This window comes from Nomascus leucogenys, chromosome 4 (genome assembly GCF_006542625.1).
Source record: "Nomascus leucogenys isolate Asia chromosome 4, Asia_NLE_v1, whole genome shotgun sequence".
NCBI lineage: Eukaryota > Metazoa > Chordata > Mammalia > Primates > Hylobatidae > Nomascus > Nomascus leucogenys.
Genome location: NC_044384.1, coordinates 106,117,184 through 106,139,370, shown reverse-complemented (window position 1 = coordinate 106,139,370; position 22,187 = coordinate 106,117,184). Strand labels below are relative to the sequence as shown.

General features: G+C 38.1%; 1 protein-coding gene across 2 annotated transcripts in view; it reads left to right on the top strand.

The window, feature by feature from the left end:
* The window catches only part of LARS2 (leucyl-tRNA synthetase 2, mitochondrial), a 163,914-nt gene that overhangs the window by 30,245 nt on the left and 111,482 nt on the right, over nt 1-22,187 (top strand). For both annotated transcript variants that reach the window (XM_030811970.1, XM_030811971.1), the window contains exons 4-5: nt 141-232; nt 2,296-2,356. In XM_030811970.1, coding sequence (XP_030667830.1) covers nt 141-232; nt 2,296-2,356 — 153 coding nt within the window. The remainder of the gene's footprint in view (nt 1-140; nt 233-2,295; nt 2,357-22,187) is intronic.

Here is a 22,187-nt window from a genome sequence, read left to right as displayed (position 1 = left end):
CTGTCAGATGCATAACCTGAAATCATCCAGCAAAGGATAAGTCATGTTAGCAGGAGAGAGTGCTGAGTTTGCCCCAGAAGACAATACCAATGGAGTTCTTAGTGATTTGCCATGGTTGATGTTTCTCTTCTGGGTCCTAGGTCATAAACCCCATGGGATGGGATGCTTTTGGATTGCCTGCTGAAAATGCCGCAATCGAGAGGAATCAACATCCAGAAAGTTGGACACAAAGGTAAGTGTTTACAGGCGTATTCAAATACTTGCATACAAAAACCTTAAAAAAAAATTTTTTAACCTGTGCATAAAAAATAGAAAGCAAAGCAAACAAAACACTGCAGCATACCAAGAGATAAATAAGATTGTATATATTGGTGTTTATCTTTTAACATATTGTATTCTTATCTAAGAAATATTCAAAGAGGGTTTTGGATATTTGTTCATGTGTTCATTTTGATGCTTTGTTATTTACAGTTATTTTTCCTTTGAGTATTTACATTCAGTAGGAAAAAGAAGAGGGTTGCATTTGTTAAATTTCTATAATGCTTCTGGTCTTCTTGACCGTAGTTTTACTATATCCAAATACTACATTATAATTTTCTCTGAAAATTCAGTTTATTTTTTGCCTTCACCATTCAGAAGCAAGAGGAACTTACGCATTCCATGTAGAAATATATGGCCTCTTTATTCTGGGCGTGGTTTTCTCCAAGGCGAAACACACTCCCAATCCCACCCAAACCTCAGGCTTCCACTACACGTGGGCCAGCGGTGCTCATTCCTCTCCCTCCTGCTAAAGTCCTGAGGTCCTTACCCTAGAACTTGGCAGAATCCTCTGGGGCCACTGCATCAGCTCATTTCACAAAGGCCTGGGACCCTTCCCCATGCCACCCCTTAGAGAGACAGAAGGGCAGTTCCAGGGCCTGTGCCCAGTGTCTCTTACCTCTCTTTGTTCTAGCTTACCCAAGGATACATTGCAAAAACATCTACTGTACATACTATGTACTGTACATACATTGCAAAAACATCTACTGTCCATACTGTGTCATCCAGGTCTCTTTTTTCTTCCTAATCCCTAGCTTCTACTTTTCTAGTAATGTTTAATTCTAGATTAATTAGTTTTATCACTAGATTTTATCTAGTGATAAAAAGAGGAGGAAATGATGATTCAAATAAAGTGGATCAACATGGCTTATTTTGATATAAGCTAGACGAGGAGTTGGCAAACTATGGCCTGTGGGCCAAATCTGGCCCTACCTGTTTCTGTATATCAAGTTTTATTGGAACACAGTCAAATCCATTTGTTTACATATTGTCCGTGTCTGCTTCCATGAGTGAGACAGTGGCAGAGATGAGTAGTTGTGATAGAGACTGATTGGCTCACAAAGCTGAAAGCATTCATCATCTGGCCCTTTTAAAGTCTGCCAGCCTCTCTACTAGTGAATAGCGGTTAAGATGATGGCCCCTGAGCCAGGCTACCTAGGTGCAAATCCTGCCTTCCCTTCTTGCCAGAAGATCACCTTGAGCAAATTACTTAACTTCTCTTTACTTATTTGTGCTTCAGTTTACTTATCTGTAAAAGAGAGATAGTCATAGTTCCTATCTAAGTGCTTAGCATAGGGTCTTGGATTAAATAAGCTGCCATTAGCTAATCAGAGATTACACAGAGGACTTTTTCATGGTTTTTCGTATTTTTAGTCTGCTAGAAGCTAAAAGAGGATGCAGTAGAAATGAATTAGTCCTTTTTCTTTAAAGAAAAATGAAAGAGAAAAAGGTTTATTTCTTTATTCCATGTTATATTATAAGTTGGTTTACCTGTTTATCTCCTTGTTTCTCAATGGTGGATAGTTTTAGGTTTTAGGATTTACATTTTCATTAACAAAGCAGTGTGTGGTTTATTTTGGATTCCCACAATTTATATATTAAGGCTTTTATTTTCAGCCACTTTTAAACTTATAAATGCTTGGCTTAAATAATATGGCTTAAATGCTTGCAGAATATTGACGTCTGGACGGGCCAGCAGTGCACATCTCAAAGGGGTTGCCTATTTGAATGGCCGGAGGAAGGGGCAAAGACCTTTGTGGTTTCTAGTGGATTCTGTATGTGTCCAAATAATGGATGTCTTTTAATCTGTTGGTATTTTTTGCTGATTATTAGTGGTTGATTTTTCTGCTAGGGCAAAGCACCACTTAAAGCCCATTTGAATAATTTTTCAGTTTCCCTTTATATTCTCAAAGTGTGGTTTGTGTATGGCTTTAATCCCCCCTCTAAAAACCAAACCTTTTTCCCATTGTTTCACAGTAATATTAAACAAATGAGGAAACAGCTTGATCGGCTGGGCCTGTATTTCAGCTGGGATAGGGTAAGTCAACTCTTTTTCCTGAAAGGTTGTCATTTTAAGGAAGGTCCTGATGGCATGGAGCACTCTTCTTCCTCTTTGAGTTGGGAGAAGGCAAGGGTGGGAGGCAGGAAGCAGGAGGGAAGGATTAGCACTCTTCAAAAAAGTATCCTGAGTGGATAATTTGCTTGGAAACAAGTAATTTTCTGTGGGATTAAACTGAGAGTTAACTTCCTATTTAACTTTAGAGTTGGCTATGATTTCTGTGTGGCAAAAGCTTTGCACAAGGATTTCTCTAGTTCTCAGCAATAGTTTTAAAAGACTGTTGGAATCTATGTTAAAGTGATTAAATATCAATCCATCTGGTTCTTGAAGTAATTAGACATTGATTGACCATTTATTTACCTTTTGTTCTAAGTTCAGAAGTGAGGCTTATAACAGCCCATAATTATTCTGTCACGTATAATCTTTTGGTGTTAGACACTTTCAAACTGTACATTAAATCAGTGGAGAATTCCAGACCCACGAGGATTTCATGGAAAACCACCCGGCTGTTTGGAATACTCATGTGTTGCAAACAAATTGTGAACTGGGCCCTTCAAAGCTGTGGCCCAAGGCCCGCCCTTTAGGCATTGAAGAATAGTCTGCTAGGTAAGATGGACTGTTGTTTGTCTCCTCCACGAAGGGCCCCTTCCAATGCCACAGTCCCTCTTAACATCCCATTTACTCCACAGAACGATTGGGGTTTTCATTGCTGGGCCTGTCAAGTTTATATTGTTTTCTTTACTAGAAGCAGTAGAACAAATCCAAATGAGGGCTCCTCATCCCTCCCCCCAACAATTTCTTAAATGATTGAAATTTGATGAGTACAGTGAAAAAGAACAAAAGTCAAACACATTTGAATAAGCCCTGAATTATTATTTCCTCACGCCAGAGTCAAGTTGTCCTGAGGTGCCAATAGGGAATACCTCATAGAGAATGACATACAGTCGCAGGCAGAGAGAATTGAGTATTGGCCAGAGCTCTTTTAGGATGAGAGTGTTGATTCCTTGAGGGCAAAAGTGGACTCAATAACCCTCTAGAATGATAACTAGCCTAGTCCTGCACAGGAATATCAATCATAAATGACTTAAAAGTTGTTAGATTGTTTTCCTAATCATCGTAGAGGATTAGACCATACAGAAAAGTATAAAGAACATCATGTGGCTAATTTAACATTGTGGTATGGTTCCTTGCAGTCTTTTATTTTGGAATTATAAACATTTATATAATTTACTTTTACAGAGTTCAAATCAATATGCATATATTTTTTGTCTTGAACATTTTTATATGTCATTAACTATTTGAAAAAGTGACTTATAGCTGAGCAGTTTTTTGTTTTATGAATATATCATAATGTATTTAAGCTATCTCTTATTATACATTTAGATAGATTCTAATGTTTATCATAAATGCAGATTCTCAATCCTTGTGCAAATCTGAAGTCCAGAAAGCTCTGAAAACTGAAAGTTTTTTCATAATTTGACTGTAAAACCTGAACTGAACTGATATTTATCTCACTAAAAATGAGTATTCATATATTTTACTGTAAGAATAATAAAATTACCAAGTAATATCCCAGACCTAGTTAGATAAATGCACTATTTTCTTTTAATTTCCAAAAAATCTTAATTCTGAGGCACATTTAGCTGACAGCATTTCAGATAAGGGATTTTGAACCTCTATTGCAACGATGTAGATAAATATCACCACTTCTACTGCCATTGTCTGTTACTGAACACTTACCATGGGCCAGGTACAGAGTAGGTGTGACCTTATTATCTCTTTGGATCCCTAGAGAACTCTAAAAGGCAAGTACTTTTATTGACGTCATTTTATTGCTGGTCACCCAAGTGGCAAGGCTGGGCTGATCCATTGGTCAAGTTATGACTGCCGTGCTCTTCCCCCAAACTTAAGGCAGAAATCTTAGTGCAGATGATGCTGGACTTACAATGGGGTTATCCTAAATTGAATAAGCCTGTCCTAAATTGAAAATACTGTAGGCATGTAATACATCTAACCATCATAGCTTCACCTAGCCTACCTTAAATGTGCTCAGGACACTTACATTAACCTTCAGTTGGGCAAATCATCTGAAAACACAGTCTCTTGCAGAGTATCGGTTGTTTACCCTTATGACTGTGTGGCTAACTGGGAGCCGTGGCTCAGTTCTGCCGCCCAGCATCTTGAGAGTATCATACTGCTTTCTACTGAATGCATATCTCTTTCATATCATTGCACCACTGTAAAGTCGAAAAATTGTTAAGGCAAGGTGTCATAAGTTGGGAACCATCTATACACATATTTTATTATTTCCTTAAAATGAATTCTCAAAAAATCAAGAACAATTTGGTATTTATTGCCAAATTACCCTCCATGAAGGCTATACAAATTTCCTTTCTCAAGTTATACAGTTATTTTCATTTGTATTTCCTTTATTATTACTGATTGTAGGCTTTTTCATGTGTTTAATGAATGTTTGAATTTGAATGGGGTATGTATGTGAATAGTCTAATCAAGTGTTTTCCCATATAGGTAGGAAGTGTTTGTCCTTTTTTTAATGGCCTTTGTTACAAATAATTTTCCTCAGTCTGTCATTTGTCTTGCATTTTGTTTATAGTGGAATATTATTAGCATACAGATATGTACTTAGACCTTCTTTGACATAGGATAAATAACATATTTTCTTCTTGATTCTTTGTGATTTAAGTTTTACACTTAACTGGAATTATTTTAGTATATGAGATAAGACAAGGAATTACTACTTTTTCTAAATCACCAGTTGATTAAAAAAAAATTTTCAAACAATCCCTTCTCTTTGTTGATTTAAAAGGCAAACTTTATAGTAGACCAAGTTGTTTCATCCTATCATTATACACCAAGTTCTGTTTGTGTTCGTTTGATCCATTTATCCATTTATTATTTCATGACTAAACTATTTTTAATTACAATTGCTTTTAATACTTGACAACAGAAGTTTTCTCTCATTGTCTGATATCAGCAATGCCATCTCCACTTTCTGTTGTTTGTCTATTAAAAAAAACTTTTATCCTTTATTTGTTGACTTCTGTTGGTACATCATTTATAGATACAATTAATTGAAAAAATTAAAAGATGGGCAAATATATGGGGGAAACCTTTGGGGCAATTTGGAGTCTTTGTGTTTAATAGGAAAGTGAAAAGCTATTTGTATTTATTTTCATAACTCGTACTTTTTTTTTTCTTTTTTCTTTTATTTTATTATTATACTTTAAGTTTTAGGGTACATGTGCACAATGTGCAGGTTTGTTACATATGTATCCATGTGCCATGTTGGTGTGCTGCACCCATTAACTCGTCATTTAACATTAGGTATATCTCCTAATGCTATCCCTCCCCTCTCCCCCTACCCCACAACAATCCCCAGAGTGTGATGTTCCCCTTCCTGTGTCCATGTGTTCTCATTGTTCAGTTCCCAGCTATGAGTGAGAACATGCGGTGTTTGGTTTTTTGTCCTTGCGATAGTTTACTGAGAATGATGATTTCCAGTTTCATCCATGTCCCTACAAAGGACATGAACTCATCATTTTTTATGGCTGCATAGTATTCCACGGTGTATATGTGCCACATTTTCTTAATCAAGTCTATCGTTGTTGGACATTTGGGTTGGTTCCAAGTCTTTGCTATTGTGAATCGTGCCACAGTAAACATATGTGTGCATGTGTCTTTATAGCAGCATGATTTATAGTCCTTTGGGTATATACCCAGTAATGGGATGGCTGGGTCAAATGGTATTTCTAGTTCTAGATCCCTGAGGAATCGCCACACTAACTTCCACAGTGGTTGAACTAGCTTACAGTCCCACTAACAGTGTAAAAGTGTTCCTATTTCTCCACATCCTCTCCAGCACCTGTTGTTTCCTGATTTTTAATGATTGCCATTCTAACTGCTGTAAGATGGTATCTCATTGTGGTTTTGATTTGCATTTCTCTGATGGCCAGTGATGATGAGCATTTTTTCATGTGTTTTTTGGCTGTATAAATGTCTTCTTTTGAGAAGTGTCTGTTCATGTCCTTTGCCCACTTTTTGATGGGGTTGTTTTTTTCTTGTAAATTTGTTTGAGTTCATTGTAGATTCTGGATATTAGCCCTTTGTCAGATGAGTAGGTTGCGAAAATTTTCTCCCATTTTGTAGGTTGCCTGTTCACTCTGATGGTAGTTTCTTTTGCTGTGCAGAAGCTCTTTAGTTCAATGGGGAAAGGATTCCCTATTTAATACATGGTGCTGGGAAAACTGGCTAGCCATATTTAGAAAGCTGAAACTGGATCCCTTCCTTACACCTTATACAAAAATTAATTCAAGATGGATTAAAGACTTACATGTTAGACCTAAAACCGTAAAAACCCTAGAAGAAAACCTAGGCAATACCATTCAGGACATAGGCATGGGCAAGGACTTCATGTCTAAAATACCAAAAGCAATGGCAACAAAAGCCAAAACTCGTACTTATTTTCTAATTAAACTATTTAAAACGTAGTTTTGGAGTTCTTTTTTTTTATGATGTCTTGCCTTTGGATTTTGTTTTCTTTTATCTATAGAGACTTGAAAAATATCAGTTCCATTATTCGATCTGCTAAAAGATAGCTTTAAGAGTGCTTTTTAAAAATAATTTGTATCAACATAAAAAATTGTGTATTTCTCTTGATCCTCATGTATGATAAGAAAAGTAGCAGGTAATTAACATTTCCCATTTTCTAAATCTATTTTCCAGGGGTTTTATGTTGTTGGTTTTTATGGGGGTATATCCTGAGATGTTAGTCCTAATTTACTGTTTCATTGTTTTTGTTTTTGTTTTTTAGACAGAGTCTCACTCTGTCACCCAGGCTGTGGTGTGCAGTGTGGGATCTCAGCTCATTGTAACCTCTGCCTCCTGGGTTCAAGTGATTCTTGTGCCTCGGCCTCCCCAGTAGCTGGGATTACAGGCACTTACCACTACACCCGGCTTATTTTTGTATTGTTGAAGAGACGGGGTTCTGCCCATGTTGTCCAGGCTGGTCTCAAATTCCTGGCCTCAAGTGATCCACTGTGCCTGGCCGATTTACTGTTATATTGTAATTTTTCTAATCATGTATCATTTCTTAACCATTATATTTGATATTCACTTCCAGTTTTACAATCATATTCATAGCAGTTATTTAAATTTTAATGCTCTTTAATTCCACAGCTTATAAGAACACCTTTTAAAGGACAACTGTTCATTTAAAATTTTTTCATTTCTGAACATTTTTAAAACTTTGTTTTAACTCTTGGTTTGGTGTGATCTTTGCCCAGGTGTCACAGGTTACTTTCATAACTAAGAATGACTGCTGCTTTCACCTACAAAGAGCAACTTACTGGGATATAGAATCTTTCATTCATTATCTTTTTTCTTTCATATCTCTGTAGTAGACCTTGATCTATTGTCTTTTTTAAAAATACTTATAGGCTCGCAGGAAGTTGCCAGGATAGTACAGAGAGATCCTGTGTGCTCTTTACCCAGCTTTGCCCAATGATAACATTTTACATAACTGTAATATATCAAACCAGGAAGCTGCCTTCGGTACAATACTATTATTAATAAGTAGAGTGCAAGTCTTATTCAGATTTCACCAGTTTTTAGATGTAATCATTTGTGTCTATTTGTGTGTATATAGTAGTATAGGTTCTCCTTAACTTACAGTGAGGTTACATTGCAATAAATGCATTGTAAGTTGAAAATATCATAGAGTTGAAAATACATTTAATACACGTAACCTAATGAACATAATACTTTAGCCTACCTTAAATAGGCTCAGAACACCTATATTAGCCTACAGTTGGGCAAAATCATCTAACACAAAGCCTATTTTGTAATAATAGTGAGTATTGAATGTTGAATATCTTATGTAATTTACTGGTGTTCTATTGAATGTGTATCACTTCCACACTATTGTAAAATCAAAATATAGGTCTAACCATTGTACATCAAGGACTATCAGCAGTAGTAGCAGTGTAGTAGCAGCAGTATCAGTAGTAGTAGTTCTATATGATTTAATTACATGTGTAGATTTATGTAACCACCACCACCTGTTGGTATTTTGATGGAGAAGTCTGAGGGCAGCCAGAATTGTCTCTGTACATATAGTAATCTTTCCATCTGTATTTTGATGCTTGTTTTTTTATTCTTTTTTTCTTTGCCCTTGCAGTTTTCCATTTTCGTCAGAGTGTATCTCAGTGTCAATTCGTTTGCTTTAATTTTGCCTGATGCTCAGTGACCACTTTTGATTAACAGTTGTAGGTCTTTCATTGTGACAGTTTCGTAGGAGCCCTTTATCAAGAACACTGTCCATATACTCATTTCATTGTCTTCCATTGTTATCACCATCTCTCTCATGATTTTGGTCTCCTTTTTCTTCTCTACCTTCTGGAAGAACTTTTCATGTTTGCTTTTTATACCACTGATTCTATTTCTATAGAATCAATGTGGTTTTGTATGGTTTCTAGTACAGATATTAGTTTTGTATTTTTAGATTTATTATTATTTTTCCTTATCTCATTCAGTTCCCATTTTTTTTTCCTGAATCCTTTTGGCCAGATGCTCTATTTTCCTTCTTGTTTTCCTATCTTATTTATCTTCATAGACCTTATATGTTAAGAAATTTTCCTAAATACTAGGAGATGCCCTTGAAGATTTATTTTTGTTTCCTGTAATAAATGTTTTTTTACAACTTTGGGATGCTGTGTTCTTGTCTGTTTTGGAATCTTTTCGTAGGCAACCGTAGGTTCTCCCTCATTTCCTGATTGAGGGGGACTAGTGTATCAATTTGGAGCTTTATCAGCCAGAGGGAGTGGAGTAGAAGCTGCCCTGTAAGGCTGTTGTTCACTGAAACAAACTCAGAACGTGACCTCACACTCGTCCCTGCAAGCCATGTGGGCTAAGAGAGATTTAGAGCATGGTTATCTGCAGAGCTGCGGAAGAGTTTGTGAATGGAGGTGGTCAGCAGCACAGCCACATCAGAGCGACGCTCTATCAGAATTTTTACTGGGACAGGCTTTTGGTGACTTCAGGCCCTTCCAAGTTTTGTCCATCAGTGCCTCATAGCCTGTATAAAGTAGGGTGGACATTGAGGTGTTCGTGGCGTTCCCCACCATCAGCACATATATCTTTGCTTCTATTTCTCTTTCTGTCCATCATGTAATTTTCATCTGTAAAGAATCTGGTATCGTTGAATAGACAATATATAGCAGTATGAAGGCTCTTGTCTGTCTTGCTTGCTTGCTTTCGTGTAATCACAATTCCATCATCACACCTAAAACACTTAATGACAATGCCTTAGCATCACGGAATCTCAGTTTGCAAATTTCTTTGGTTTTCTCATAAGCCTTTTTTTCTTTTCTTTTCTTTTTTTTTTTTTTAATATTTGGGTTTGATTGGCTGCACTTCTCTTAGCCTTCTCTTCCCACTATCATGTTGTTACAGTAGTTTAGGAGCAGTGCTCTCTTTCCATCCAAAACATATAGACTCTGAATCATTTCTGCTTCAGTTTATTTTAAAAGACAGCACGATTTGTATGATTACAAAGTGAAAATTATTATTACTTCAAAGCCCTTACTACCTTGACACCTTATTTTCATAGAGAACTGGACCTCTGATAGGAGGCTTGAACTAATAACGAAGCCTCCAGAATAATAGAAAGACATTATTGTTTTTTATCTTAAAAGAATTTAAAGAACAGCTTTAAACAAAAACAAGGGCAAGTGAATGCATGAAAACTCAGTGGGGAAGATTCCCTTTGCAAGAGCTAGCCATGGTTGCCTTGACAACGCGTCACAGGCACCCGAAGTGTTTGACCCGCCCAGTCCTCTTTCAAGTGCTCACAGAGGTGAGGCACTTTGTCTAGCAGATCTCCAGCTCTGGATTACTTGTTCTCCCTCAGTCAGAAATTAACCTTTTCCTGAAGGTTTTTCCTTTAGTTAGGAGGGGAAAGGCAGTACTTTTGTTTTAGCTGAAATGATTTGGCAGCTTACCTAATTTTAAGATGGTTAGTGTTGACATGTAAGGGGTAGTGTAGTCTGTCACCTTGAGGCCAGGGACCACATCTCATTAATAGACGGTACACTTGCAGTTGACCTCATGAGGAGCTGTGCCCACTCTGTGCTTGCCCATCAAAAACATATGAGGTGTGTTTTTCATCACTTTAGCCAGGACAGTGTTCTCGCAGTCTTCAGCCTTAACTAAAGAGGGATGTCTCCTGGGGCTGCCCAGCAAATGTAGCTCTTCAAGGAAGTTATTTGTTTTGTCTGCGGTCCCAGCTGGTAGTCATGAGCCCAGTCAGGTCATCCCCATCAAGGATGTACACTCTGGCTAATGGAATAGAATTTCCCGATGTAATGCTTGTTGAGTGCTTTCAGGAGACGGGATCTTGGCTCATCTTGGAGACCTCAGTTTTGGTGATGGATCTGGCTATTAACACTTGGTGGGCATGGTCTGTTGCCCCTCTGAGCCTCAGCTTCTTGCCAAGGGAATGCTTCTTGTCATAAGATTAGGTTACTCTTTAAATGCCTTAGAAAATAAGGGTACAAAATCTCTCTCTTCCTGACTGAATCAGGCCTCCAGATCAGTCTTCTACATCAGCCAGGTACAACATTTGATAGAATGGGAGACTACAGTTATACGGATACGATGGGCATCAGGAGCAGTATTTAAAAGGTCTTAAAGATGAGGTTGTTATTCCATGAAAATAACAAGGATTATTTTTACATATACTTACAGCAGTGGTTCTCAAACTTTGGCAAGCATCAGAATCACCAAGAGGGCTTGTTAAAGCACAGATCTCTGGCCCCATCCTCAGTTTCTGAATGCCTAGGTCTGTGATTTTGTTTTTCTATTCAGAAAAAGGAATCTTAGGAATGATCATGCTTCCAAACCTTATTAGGTAGGAATTAAAGTACAGGCTCATCATCAGTCCTTTCTGACATAAGGTAGAACATGAATGAATAATAAAAACAAATTTTGGAAAAACTAGGTAATGTTTTGCAAATACAAGACTTACTTTTAATAACTTCCTTTTACTGTGAAATACTAGTCATATATAGACTAGAGCATAAAACATGTATGTATAACTTAATACATGATAGTAATGTATAGCTACTACCTAGATTGAGAAATAAAACATCTCCTGCACCCAGAGGCTCAACATGTGTCCTCCTCCAGTCATCTGGCCTCCTCATCTGTCTCTCCTCTCTATAGGTAACCACTATTCTGACATTTATGATCATTACTGCCTTGTTTTCTTTTTTTCTTTTCTTTTTTTTTTGAGGCGGAGTTTTGCTCTTCTTGCTCAGGCTGGAGTACAATGGTGCGATCTTGGCTCACTGCAACCTCTGCCTCCCTTGTTAAAGCAATTCTCCTGCCTCAGCCTCCCAAGTAGCTGGGATTACAGGTGTGCACCGCCACACCCAGCTAATTTTGTATTTTTAGTACAGATGGGGTTTAACCACGTTGGCCAGGCTGGTCTTCAACTCCTGACCTCAAGTGATCCACCCGCCTCGGCCTCCCAAAGTGCTGGGATTACAGGTGTGAGCCACCACGCCTGGCCACTGCCTTGTTTTCAATGTAGTTTTACCACTACATATGTGTTTGGGTTTTTTGGTTCTTTTTCTAGGTGATTTTTAAATTATGGTAATGTTCACATAACAAAAATATACTATCTTAAACTTTCTTTTTTTTTTTTTTTTTTATTTATTTTTGAGACGGAGTCTTGCTCTATCACCCAGGCTGGAGTGCAGTGGCGTGATCTCGGCTCACTGCAAGCTCCGCCTCCTAGGTTCACGCCATTCTCCTGCCTCAGCCTCCCAAGTAGCTGGGACTACAGATGCCCGCCACCACACCCAGATAATTTTTTTTGTATTTTTAGTAGAGACAGGGTTTCATCGTGTTAGCCAGGATGGTCTCAATCTCCTGACCTCGTGATCCACCCGCCTCAGCCTCCCAAAGTGCTGGGATTACAGGCGTGAGCCACCGCGCCCAACCTATCTTAACCATTTTTAAGTGCCAGTTCATTGCTATTAAGTACAGTCACGTTGTGGTGCAACCATTATCACTGTTCATCTCCAGATGAACTGCTTACCTACATATAGTTTTTAAACTTATATCAATGGAATAACACAGTATGTGTTCTTTGGTGTCTACCTTTAACTCAACAGTTTTTCCCCTTTATTTTTTATTATAACAATACAAATTTTCAAACACTTAGAGAGATTGAAAGAATAGTACAATAAACATTCATATACCTTTCACCTAGATTCAATAATTATTGCTGTATTCGCTTTATCTCTTTTCATTTGTACATATTATATATATATATATATATATATTTTTTTTTTTTTTTTCCCCCTGAATTATTTGAGTATGTATTGCAGACATCATGGCTCTTGACCCCAAAGTACTTCAGCATTCCTATCTGAGTAAGTAGGAAGTTTTCTGACACAGCTACAATACCATTTTGAAAACTAAGAAAATTAACAGTAATTCCATAACGTTATTTATAATCCAGTTTATATAGGAATTTCCCACTTTCCCCAAGAATGTCTTTCATAGTTGTTTTTACTCTAGATAAGTCCCCTGCATTAGTTTTCTGCTGCTACCATAACAAATTATCACAAACTTAGCATCTTAATACAACATCAATGCATTATCTGACAGTTTCTGTAGGTCAGAAGTTTGGGTGAGCTTGATAGGGTCCTCTGCTAGGGTCTTACAAGGCCAAAATCAAGGTGTTGATAGAGCTGTGTTCCTTACTGGGTCCTCTGGGGAAAAATCCACTTCTGAGTTCATTTAGGTTGTTGGTCAAATTCACTTCCTTGGCAACTGTAGGACAGGTCCCTGTTTCCATACTGGTCATCAGCCAAGGATTGGTCTTTGCTTCTAGAGGCTGCTTGCATTTCTTCTCAAGCCTTCCACATGGCCCCCTCCAGCAATGCATTCCCTCTCATGCTTCAGATCTCTCCCAATCCAGCCAGGGAAGATTTCTACTTTTGCCTACCCATTTGATTACATTGGGCCACCTGGATAATTTAGGATACTCTTCTTATTTTAATTACATCTGCAAAATTACTTTTGCCATTTAACTAACATATTCACAGGTTCAAGGGATTAGGGCATGGACGTCTTTGAGGTGGTGATTCAGCCTACCACATCCTTCTACATTTTTTTTTTTTTTTTTGAGATAGGGTTTTGCTCTGTTGCCCAGGCTGGAGTGCAGTGTCACAATCTCAGCTAACTACAACTGCTGCTTCCTGGCCTTAAGTGATCCTCCCACCTTAGCCTTCCAAGTAGCTGGGACTACAGGCACCTGCCACAACGCCCAGCTAATTTTTGTACTTTTTTGTGGAGATGGGGTTTTGCCATGTTTTCCAGGCTGGTCTTGAGCTAGTGAGGTCAAGTGATCCACCTGCCTCAGGCTCCCAAAGTGCTGGACTTACAGGCATGAGCCACCATGCCCAGATGGAAACCAAGGATGGTTTCCATCTCCTGACCTTGTGATCCGCCCACCTCGGCCTCCCAAAGTGCTAGGATTACAGGCCTGAGCCACTGCACCTGGCCAATTTTATTTTATTTTATTTATTTATTTTTTTTTGAGTCAGAGTCTCGCCCTATGGCCCAGGCTGGAATGCAGTGGCGCGATCTCAGCTCACTGCGAGCTCCGCCTCCCAAATTCATGTCATTCTGCCTCAGCATCCCAAGTAGCTGGGACTACAGGCGCCTGCCACCATGCCAGGCTAATTTTGTTGTATTTTTAGTAGAGACGGGGTTTCACCGTGTTAGCCAGGATGGTCTCGATCCCCTGACCTCGTGATCCGCCCACCTCGGCCTCCCAAAGTGCTGGGATTTTAGGCTTGAGCCATGGCGCCCGGCCCAATTTTTGTTTTTTAATGGTTGTTATGAACTGAATATATCCCTCTAAAATTCATATGTTGAATCTCTAACCCCCAATATGGTGATACTAGGAAGTAGAGCCCTTGGGAGATAATTAGGTTTAGATGAGGACATGAGGATGGGATCCTCATGATGAAATTAGTACCCTTACACGAAGAGACCAGATAGCCCTCTCCCCGAGTCCCCATCTCTGCCTGCCACGTAAGGACACAGCAATACGATAGACTTCCACAAGTCAGGAAGAGGGTCTTCACCAAGAACCCAATCGGCCAGCCCCTTGGTCTTGGTTTCCCAACCTTCAGAACTGTGAAAAATAAATGTTTGTTGTTTAAGCTACCCAGTCTGTACTATTTTGTTACAGCAACCCAAGCTGACTAAGATAAATCGTTTGTACCTCCACTTTTCATTTTCTATATAATTGAAGAGACTAATACATTTTAAAAAATTATTAACCTAAAAGCTATTATTGCAACTTTGGTTTGAAACTCCACTTTTTGTTTTCTACATAATTTAAGAGAAGAATACATTATAAAAAACAACTATTACTTTATGTTTTTGGACACACAGTGTATAAAGATGTAATTTTGTGACATCAATAACTGAAAAGGTTAGGGATGGAGCTGTATAGAGGCAGTTCATGTATGTTACTGAGGTTGAGCTGGTATAAATTCAAATAGGAATGTTATAACTTTTGAGTGTTAAATATAATCCCCATGGTAACCACAAAGAAAATAGTTATAGAATATACACAGAAGGAAATGAGAAGGGAATCACAACATTTTACTACCAAAAAAATCAGTTAAATAGAAAAGACAGTAATGCAGGAAATGAGGAACAAAAAAGCTACAAGGCATATGAAAAACAAATAGCAAAATGACAGAAGTCTCTCCCTATCAGTAATTACTTTAAAAATAAATGGCTCGAAATCTTCAGTCAAAAGACAGATATTGGAAAAATGTATTAAAAAAAGATCCATCTATATGCTGTCTCCAACAGACTTCATTTTAGATCCAAAGACACAAGCTGAAAGTGAAAGGCTGAAAAAAGATATTTCATGCAAATAGTAATCAAAAGAGAGCAAGGGTGGCTGTAGTGATCAGACAAAATAGACTTTAAATGAGAAAAGGTTACAAAAGACAAAGAAGAGCATTATAAATAAAAGGCTTAATACAATAAGGTATAACTATTATAAATGTTTATGCACCTAATAATAGACCATCAAAATAACTGAATCAAAAATGGACAGAATTGAAGAGAGAAATAGACAGTTCCACAGTAATAGTTGGAGACTTTTGTACCCCACTCTCAATGGATAGAACAACCGGACAGAAAATAAGTAAGGAAATAGGGGACTTGAAAAATGCAGTAAACAAACTAGGTCTAACAGACCCACAGAACACTCTACATAACAACAGAGTACACATTTTTCTCAAGTGCACATGGGACATTCTCCAGGATAAACCATATATTAGGCCACAAATTAAGTCTAAATAGATTTTAAAAGATATATAAAGCATCTTCTCAGACCACAGCGGTATGAAGTTAGAAATCAGTAACAGAAGGAAAACTGGAAAATTTGCAGATTTGTGTAATTAAACAACACACTCTTAAACAACAAATGGATTAAAAAATCACAAGGGAAATTAGAAAATACGTAGAGATGAATGAAAATGAAAACAACATACGGTCTTATGGAATACAGCAAAAAAGTGTGAAGTGGGAAATTTATAGCTATAAATGTTTACATTAAAAAACAAAGATGTCAAACAACTTTACCACTTATGGAACTACAAAGAGAAGAACAAAGTAAATGCAAAGCCAGCAGAAGAAGGAAATAAATATTAGAGTAAAGATAAGCAAAATAGACAATAGAGAATAGAGAAAATTAATGAAACTGAAAGTTGATTCTTTGAAAAAATGAACAAAATCGACTGATTTAGGATTGCTGTGTCTTCTTGGTGATTTACCCTTGTATAATTGTGTAATGTCTGTCACTAGTAATTTTCTTTGGTCTGAAGTCTGTTTTATGATATTTTACTGTGAAGCGTATGTGAAATATGTTTTACTTTGAAGTGTACATTAAGTGTACTTTATGATATGTTAATATAGCCGCTTCTTTTAACTTACTTCATCTTACATTAATATAGCCACTTTTTTCTTTTGATTAATTTTTGCATAGTATGTCTTTTGTCATCTTTTTACTTTCAACCCACTTATATTTGAAGTGGGTTTTTTGTAAATTGAAAACAGTTGGGTCACTTTTAAAATACATTCTTCCGATCTCTTTTAATTGGCATGTGTAGACCATTTACATGTAATATAATTATTGATATATTAAGACTTAAGTCTAGCATTTATTTGTTTCTGGTATCTCCTGTTTTTGTTTCTGTTTTCTTTTTCTGCATTTCTATGAGTAAATTGAACCTTTTTTAGAATTCCATTTTGAGTTATCTATAGTGTGTTTTAGTATCCCATTGTGTAGCTTTTTTATTAGTTGCTTAGGTGTTATGTTATAATGTAGCACAATCTACTGGTATGGTCATTTTACCAGTTTAAATAAAGTTCTACCTTACTTCCCTTTGCATGCCTTTACTTACTCTTTCCCATTTGTAACAATTGTTTTAAATGTTTCCTCTATGTACATTGGAATCCACATAGACAATGTTATAATTTTTGCTTCAATCATCAAATACAATTCAGAAAACTCAAGAGAAAGAAAGTCTATCGTATTTACCCCTATTTTTGCATCTCTCATTGCTCTTTTTTTATTAATGTTCTAAGATTCCTTCTTTTATTTTTTTTCTTCTGCATAGAGAACTTTCTTTAGCCATTCCTTTAGAGTAGACCTGCTTAATGACAAATTCCCTTTGTTTTTCTTTATCTAAGAATGCTTGATTTCCCCTTTGTTTCTGAAGGATATTTTCAAGAGATATAGAATTTTGGGTTAACAGTTCTTTTCTTTTAGTACTTGAAAAATGTGCCACTTCTTTCAGGCCTCTGTGGTTTCTGATAAATCTGCTGTCTTTGAATTTTCTTCCTGTACGTAATGCATTATTTCTCTCTGGCTGCTTTAAATATTTTTTTGTCTTTAATTTTCAGAAGTTTGATTATGATGTGTTCGGAGTAGATTTCTTTGGGTTTATCTTGTTTGGTGTTCACTTAGCTTCTTGCATCTGTATGTTTCTGTTGTTGCCAAATTTGAGAGAATTTCAGCAATTATTTTTTTGAATGGTTTTTCAACTCTATTCTTTTTACCCTTGCCTCAGGAGACTGAGGACATGCATGTCAGATCTTTTGTTACAGTTCCACATGTCCCTAAGCTCTATTCATTTTTTTTCCAGTCTGTTTTGTCTCTGTTGTTCATTCAGATTAGGCACATTCAGTTGTTTGGTCTTCAAGTTCACTGATTGCTCTGTCCCTTCCATTCTGCTGGTGAGCCCATTTACTGAGCTTTTATTTGTGTTACTTTGTTAGTTCTGAGATGTTCATTTGGTGGTTCTTTATAACTTTCTTTGCTGGGACTTTCTATTTTCTCATTTGATTCAGGTGTGTTCATAATTGCTTGTTGAAGCATTTTTATGCTGTCTGCATAAAATCCTTGTCAGATAGTTTTGACATTTGGGTCATCATGGTGTTGGTGTATGTCGATAATCTTTTTGCATTCAGTTTGAAATCTTCCTGGTTTTAGATATGGCTAATGATTTTCTATTGAAACCAAGATATTTGGGGATTCTTTTAAGACTGAATGTTACTTAAACCTTATATTTTAGCAGGCCTCCTCTGATATTGCTATGGCAGGTGAAAGGGGCCACTAGCTCTTTACTTCCAGGTGGATATGGAAGTCCAGGATCTCCACATGTTCATCACTTATACCAGAGGGGAGAGAGGGTCTCCTTGTTACTGTTGGGCAAGGATAGAAGTACAATCTCCCCACTAGCCTTCCACCAGTATCACCCTGACTGTGAGTGGAAAAGCCACCTTGTTACTGTTCCTGTGGGTACAGCTGCCCAAGCTATAATTATTCTATTTTTCTGGAAGAAAAATAACATTAATTTTATCTGCAGCATCCTTCGAAAATGTTAGGATCAACAGGACAGAATCATCTGAAAGATGCTTTTGTGATGCCAGTTCTGTAGGTTTCCTGAATAATATAAGGGCTATTTGTTAGATACAGGCATGGATCCTCACAGGGACTCCGCTGACACCATGGAGAGCACTGAGCAGTGTGGAATTCCTGCCTCTCCATTCGACCTCCTCTGACACTGTTTTATCAAGGAGAGGGAGGTGTACCTCATTCCTGCTAGTTGGGGGTAGAAGTCCAGACTTCTCCTGTGGGCTCCACTGATACCACCAAGAGGGGGATGGGTTGTTCACTAACGCCCAATAGGGCTAGAAGTCCCAGCTTTCCCCTCAGCTTCCTGTGACACCACCCTGGTAAGGAGGTTGCAGTGCCTTATTATTGCCCCTCAAGGGTATAAGTTTAGGCTCTTGGCTAAGCCTTTGCTGGTGGGACTGCAGTTTTTTCTGTGGTATTGGCTGAAGTAGAATGGTTATTGTCTAAAAGTTTTCTATCTTGGCTAGGTTAACCTTTCCTGGTACTTTATCTAGATAGAGCAGTTCAGTCTTTCTTTTCTTCTTTTTTTATTTTTTCCTTCTCTTCCCTCCCTCCCTCCCTTCCTTCCTTCCTTTTCTGTTTTCCTTTCTTTCTCTCCTCTCTCTTCTTTCTTCTTCTTTTCTCTGTACTCATTGGCATTTCTGGGTTACCGGCTTTGTTAGCTGCAATTCTGGGGCTTACCGGGCATTTAAAAAGTCAACAGGACTTACCATTGTCATTCATTAGGTACTCATGTCCCTAACCTGCCTTCTCTTCTTTACTGTTTAGAGTCTTATGTTTCATTCATATATATATTCCAGAGTTTTTAGCTGTATTTAGAGAGAATCAGGAAAAGTATATTTACTCCATCTTCCCAGAAGTAGAAGATCAGCATGTGTGGTTTCAAAAATCCCTCACCTCTGGTGAGATTCTGATCTGTGCTTTCCCAGCCCTTCTCTTAAAAATCACTGGACTCTCAAAATGATTTTCTATGATTTTTCCAAGTTTAGAGTTTTACTTCTTGTCCGTGTCACGTATGAAATATTTCAGGTCATGGCGCGTTCTACTACTCATTGTTTATAGAATTTGCAGGCAGCAAAACAGCTCATTTTGGGCACTGCTGTCACTGTTTGCATCCGTGGAATTGATGATTGATATTTCCTCTTCCTCTAGATCCATGCCTGTGTCTAACAAATAGCCCTTATATTATTCAGGAAACCTAGAGAACTGGCATCACAAAAACATCTTCCAGATGATTCTGTCCTGTTGATCCTGAAATTTTAAAGGATGTTGTAGATAAAATTAATGTTCTTTCTTTAAAAAAAAACAAAAAACGAAAAAAAAACAGGGAACATTTGTAGTTTGGGCAGCTGAAATACTGGCATCTGCCCAACTAGACTAATAACAAATTGCAACTCAAACCAATTAATCTCATCTGTAGTTTAATGGAGGGTTTTCTCTTCCCAACTGTCTAGTTAGAAAGGCTGTTTGTATTGTTAGAATGCCTTGATGAAATTCCTGTGAGCTGGAAAAGAGCAATTTCCAAGAAATTAAGAGAATTGTTGCTTCTTGTCTGATTATGGATTATTTATAGAATCTTGTGTAGTTTGTAACAGGGAACAGTTTTCAGGTTACCATAAAAATGATAGTGCTCAAAAAATATTGGCCAAGAAAATAGAAAACAAAGGGGAGCTTACCGATCATGCTGTTTTCGGTTAAAAAAGACAGTGTGAGATGTCTTTAAAACTGCAAAGACCGTGATTTCCTTGCCATCAATACTCACTCTCTCAGTTGGCTTCCAGAGCACTTAATTAGAACATGAACATGAACCTGTCAAATGACTTAAGAATTTAGCTTTTAGCCCTAGATTTGAAAAACAAGACCTTTACGAATAAAATGCATGCCCTGTAAAAAGTGTCTAGCATTTGTCATTTCCAATTTTCATTAAATGCTCATTTTCAGCCTAAAGTTAGTCCTAAGATAAAGGAACATATTGCATAAAAATGAGTTCTTAGACAAATGTTAGGCTCAAAATTAATTAATTACCCTGATATTAACACCTGTTCCCTCAATTCTGCAAAAAAGAGAACAGGAAAGATAAAGGAGGTTAGAGACAGAACCTTGGCAAAGATGGAATTTGACAGATGGTTGAAGAAAAAGGAATTATGAGAAGAGGCTGAGAGGATGCAGTCAGTGAGGCTGAGGAAGCCTGGGCAGTGGGAGTCATGAGGAATCACAGTTCAGGAAGGAGGAAGACGTGGCTTTGTGGTCTAGGAGAGAGCTGCTGGCTGGGCCTATAGATGACAAGAAATCATTTGTAGTGGTACAAGTACTGGGTCACTTATGGATTCTAATTTTGCCTCCTAGTGGCTGTGTGACCTTAAACAAGTTACTTTGCATCTTAATTCTCTGATCAGTAAAATGGCGACTTACTCATTCAACATTTATTAAGCATCCTTTGTACCAGGGACTGTCCTAAGTACTTGGAATACATCGGTGGGGAGAAAAAGATAAAACCCTTTCTTTCATAGGGAGACCTTACCATTTACAGTTTCAGGCGGGGATGAAGACAGACAATAAACATAATACATAAGAAAATAATATAGTGTATTAGGAGGCAATAAGTGGTATGGAAAGAAAAAAAGGTAGAGTAGGTTAAGGGGAGAGCAGGAGGGCCGGGGGTAAATTGCAATTTTAAATTCAGAGGTCAAACCCACATTTGTTAATAACTACTGCCTGGGATTGTGATGAGAAGGACATGAGAGGCCCCTAAACTGCCAATGCTGGACCAAGTACTTTGTCAGCCCCTGGTAAGCATTAGCTGTTACTGTTGTTATTACTGTTGTCATTCCTAAAAGAATATTCACCGTACAGTTCCTTTATCTAGGAGTACTCCAGTTCACTCATGTTGCTTGATTACCGGCACCTCCTTAGAGCATACACGTTTAAGCCAGTCCAGTCATAGCTGGGCTGCACTTCTCATGGTGCCATGTCACTGCTTGATGCCCCTCTGAATCCAGAGACCTGGTTACTGGTTTTGCTTCTGCCACCCAGGAACTGGGCAGCTTTGGGTGAGTTTCCTTATGTAGAAAGCAGTGCTCACCATCCCTGCCTCTCAGACCACTGCAGGAATGGTCTGAGAGGCAGGCATGGTGAGCACTGCTTTATACATGAGAATGTATAAAGATGAGAGGATGGGCTGGGTGCGGTGGCTCATGCCTGTATTCCCAGCACTTTGGGAGGCTGAGGCAGGCAGATCACCTGAGGTCAGGAGTTTGAGACCAGCCTGGCCAACATGGAGAAACCCCGTCTCTACTAAAAAAAAAAAAAAAAAAAAAAAATTAGCAAGGCATGGTGGTGGGCTCCTGTAATCCCAGCTACTCTGGAGGCTGAGACAGCAGAATTGCTTGAACCTGGGAGGCGGAGGTTGCAGTGAGCTGAGATCGCGCCACTGCACTCCAGCCTGGGTGACAGAGTGAGACACTGTCTCAAAAAAACAAAACCAAACAAAGAAAAAACGATGAGACGATGGAGGAAAGAGCAATTTGGGAAGCCTAGACCTGGATCCCAACGTGTCCTGTCATTTGTAAATTGCTGGGGGATTTGTTAGATACAAGAAGGGCTAATTCAGACTCAAAGTCAGGGCTGTACTGAGTGTCTGATCTTCACTCTCTGTCCCTCTCCTGCATAAGGACCATTTAGTAGCATCTAAGTGAGGAACTAGCCCTGTTCCCCACTTCCTCCTCCCTTGAAGCCCCATTGGGGGTTGTGGGAGGGGAAGGCCATTCT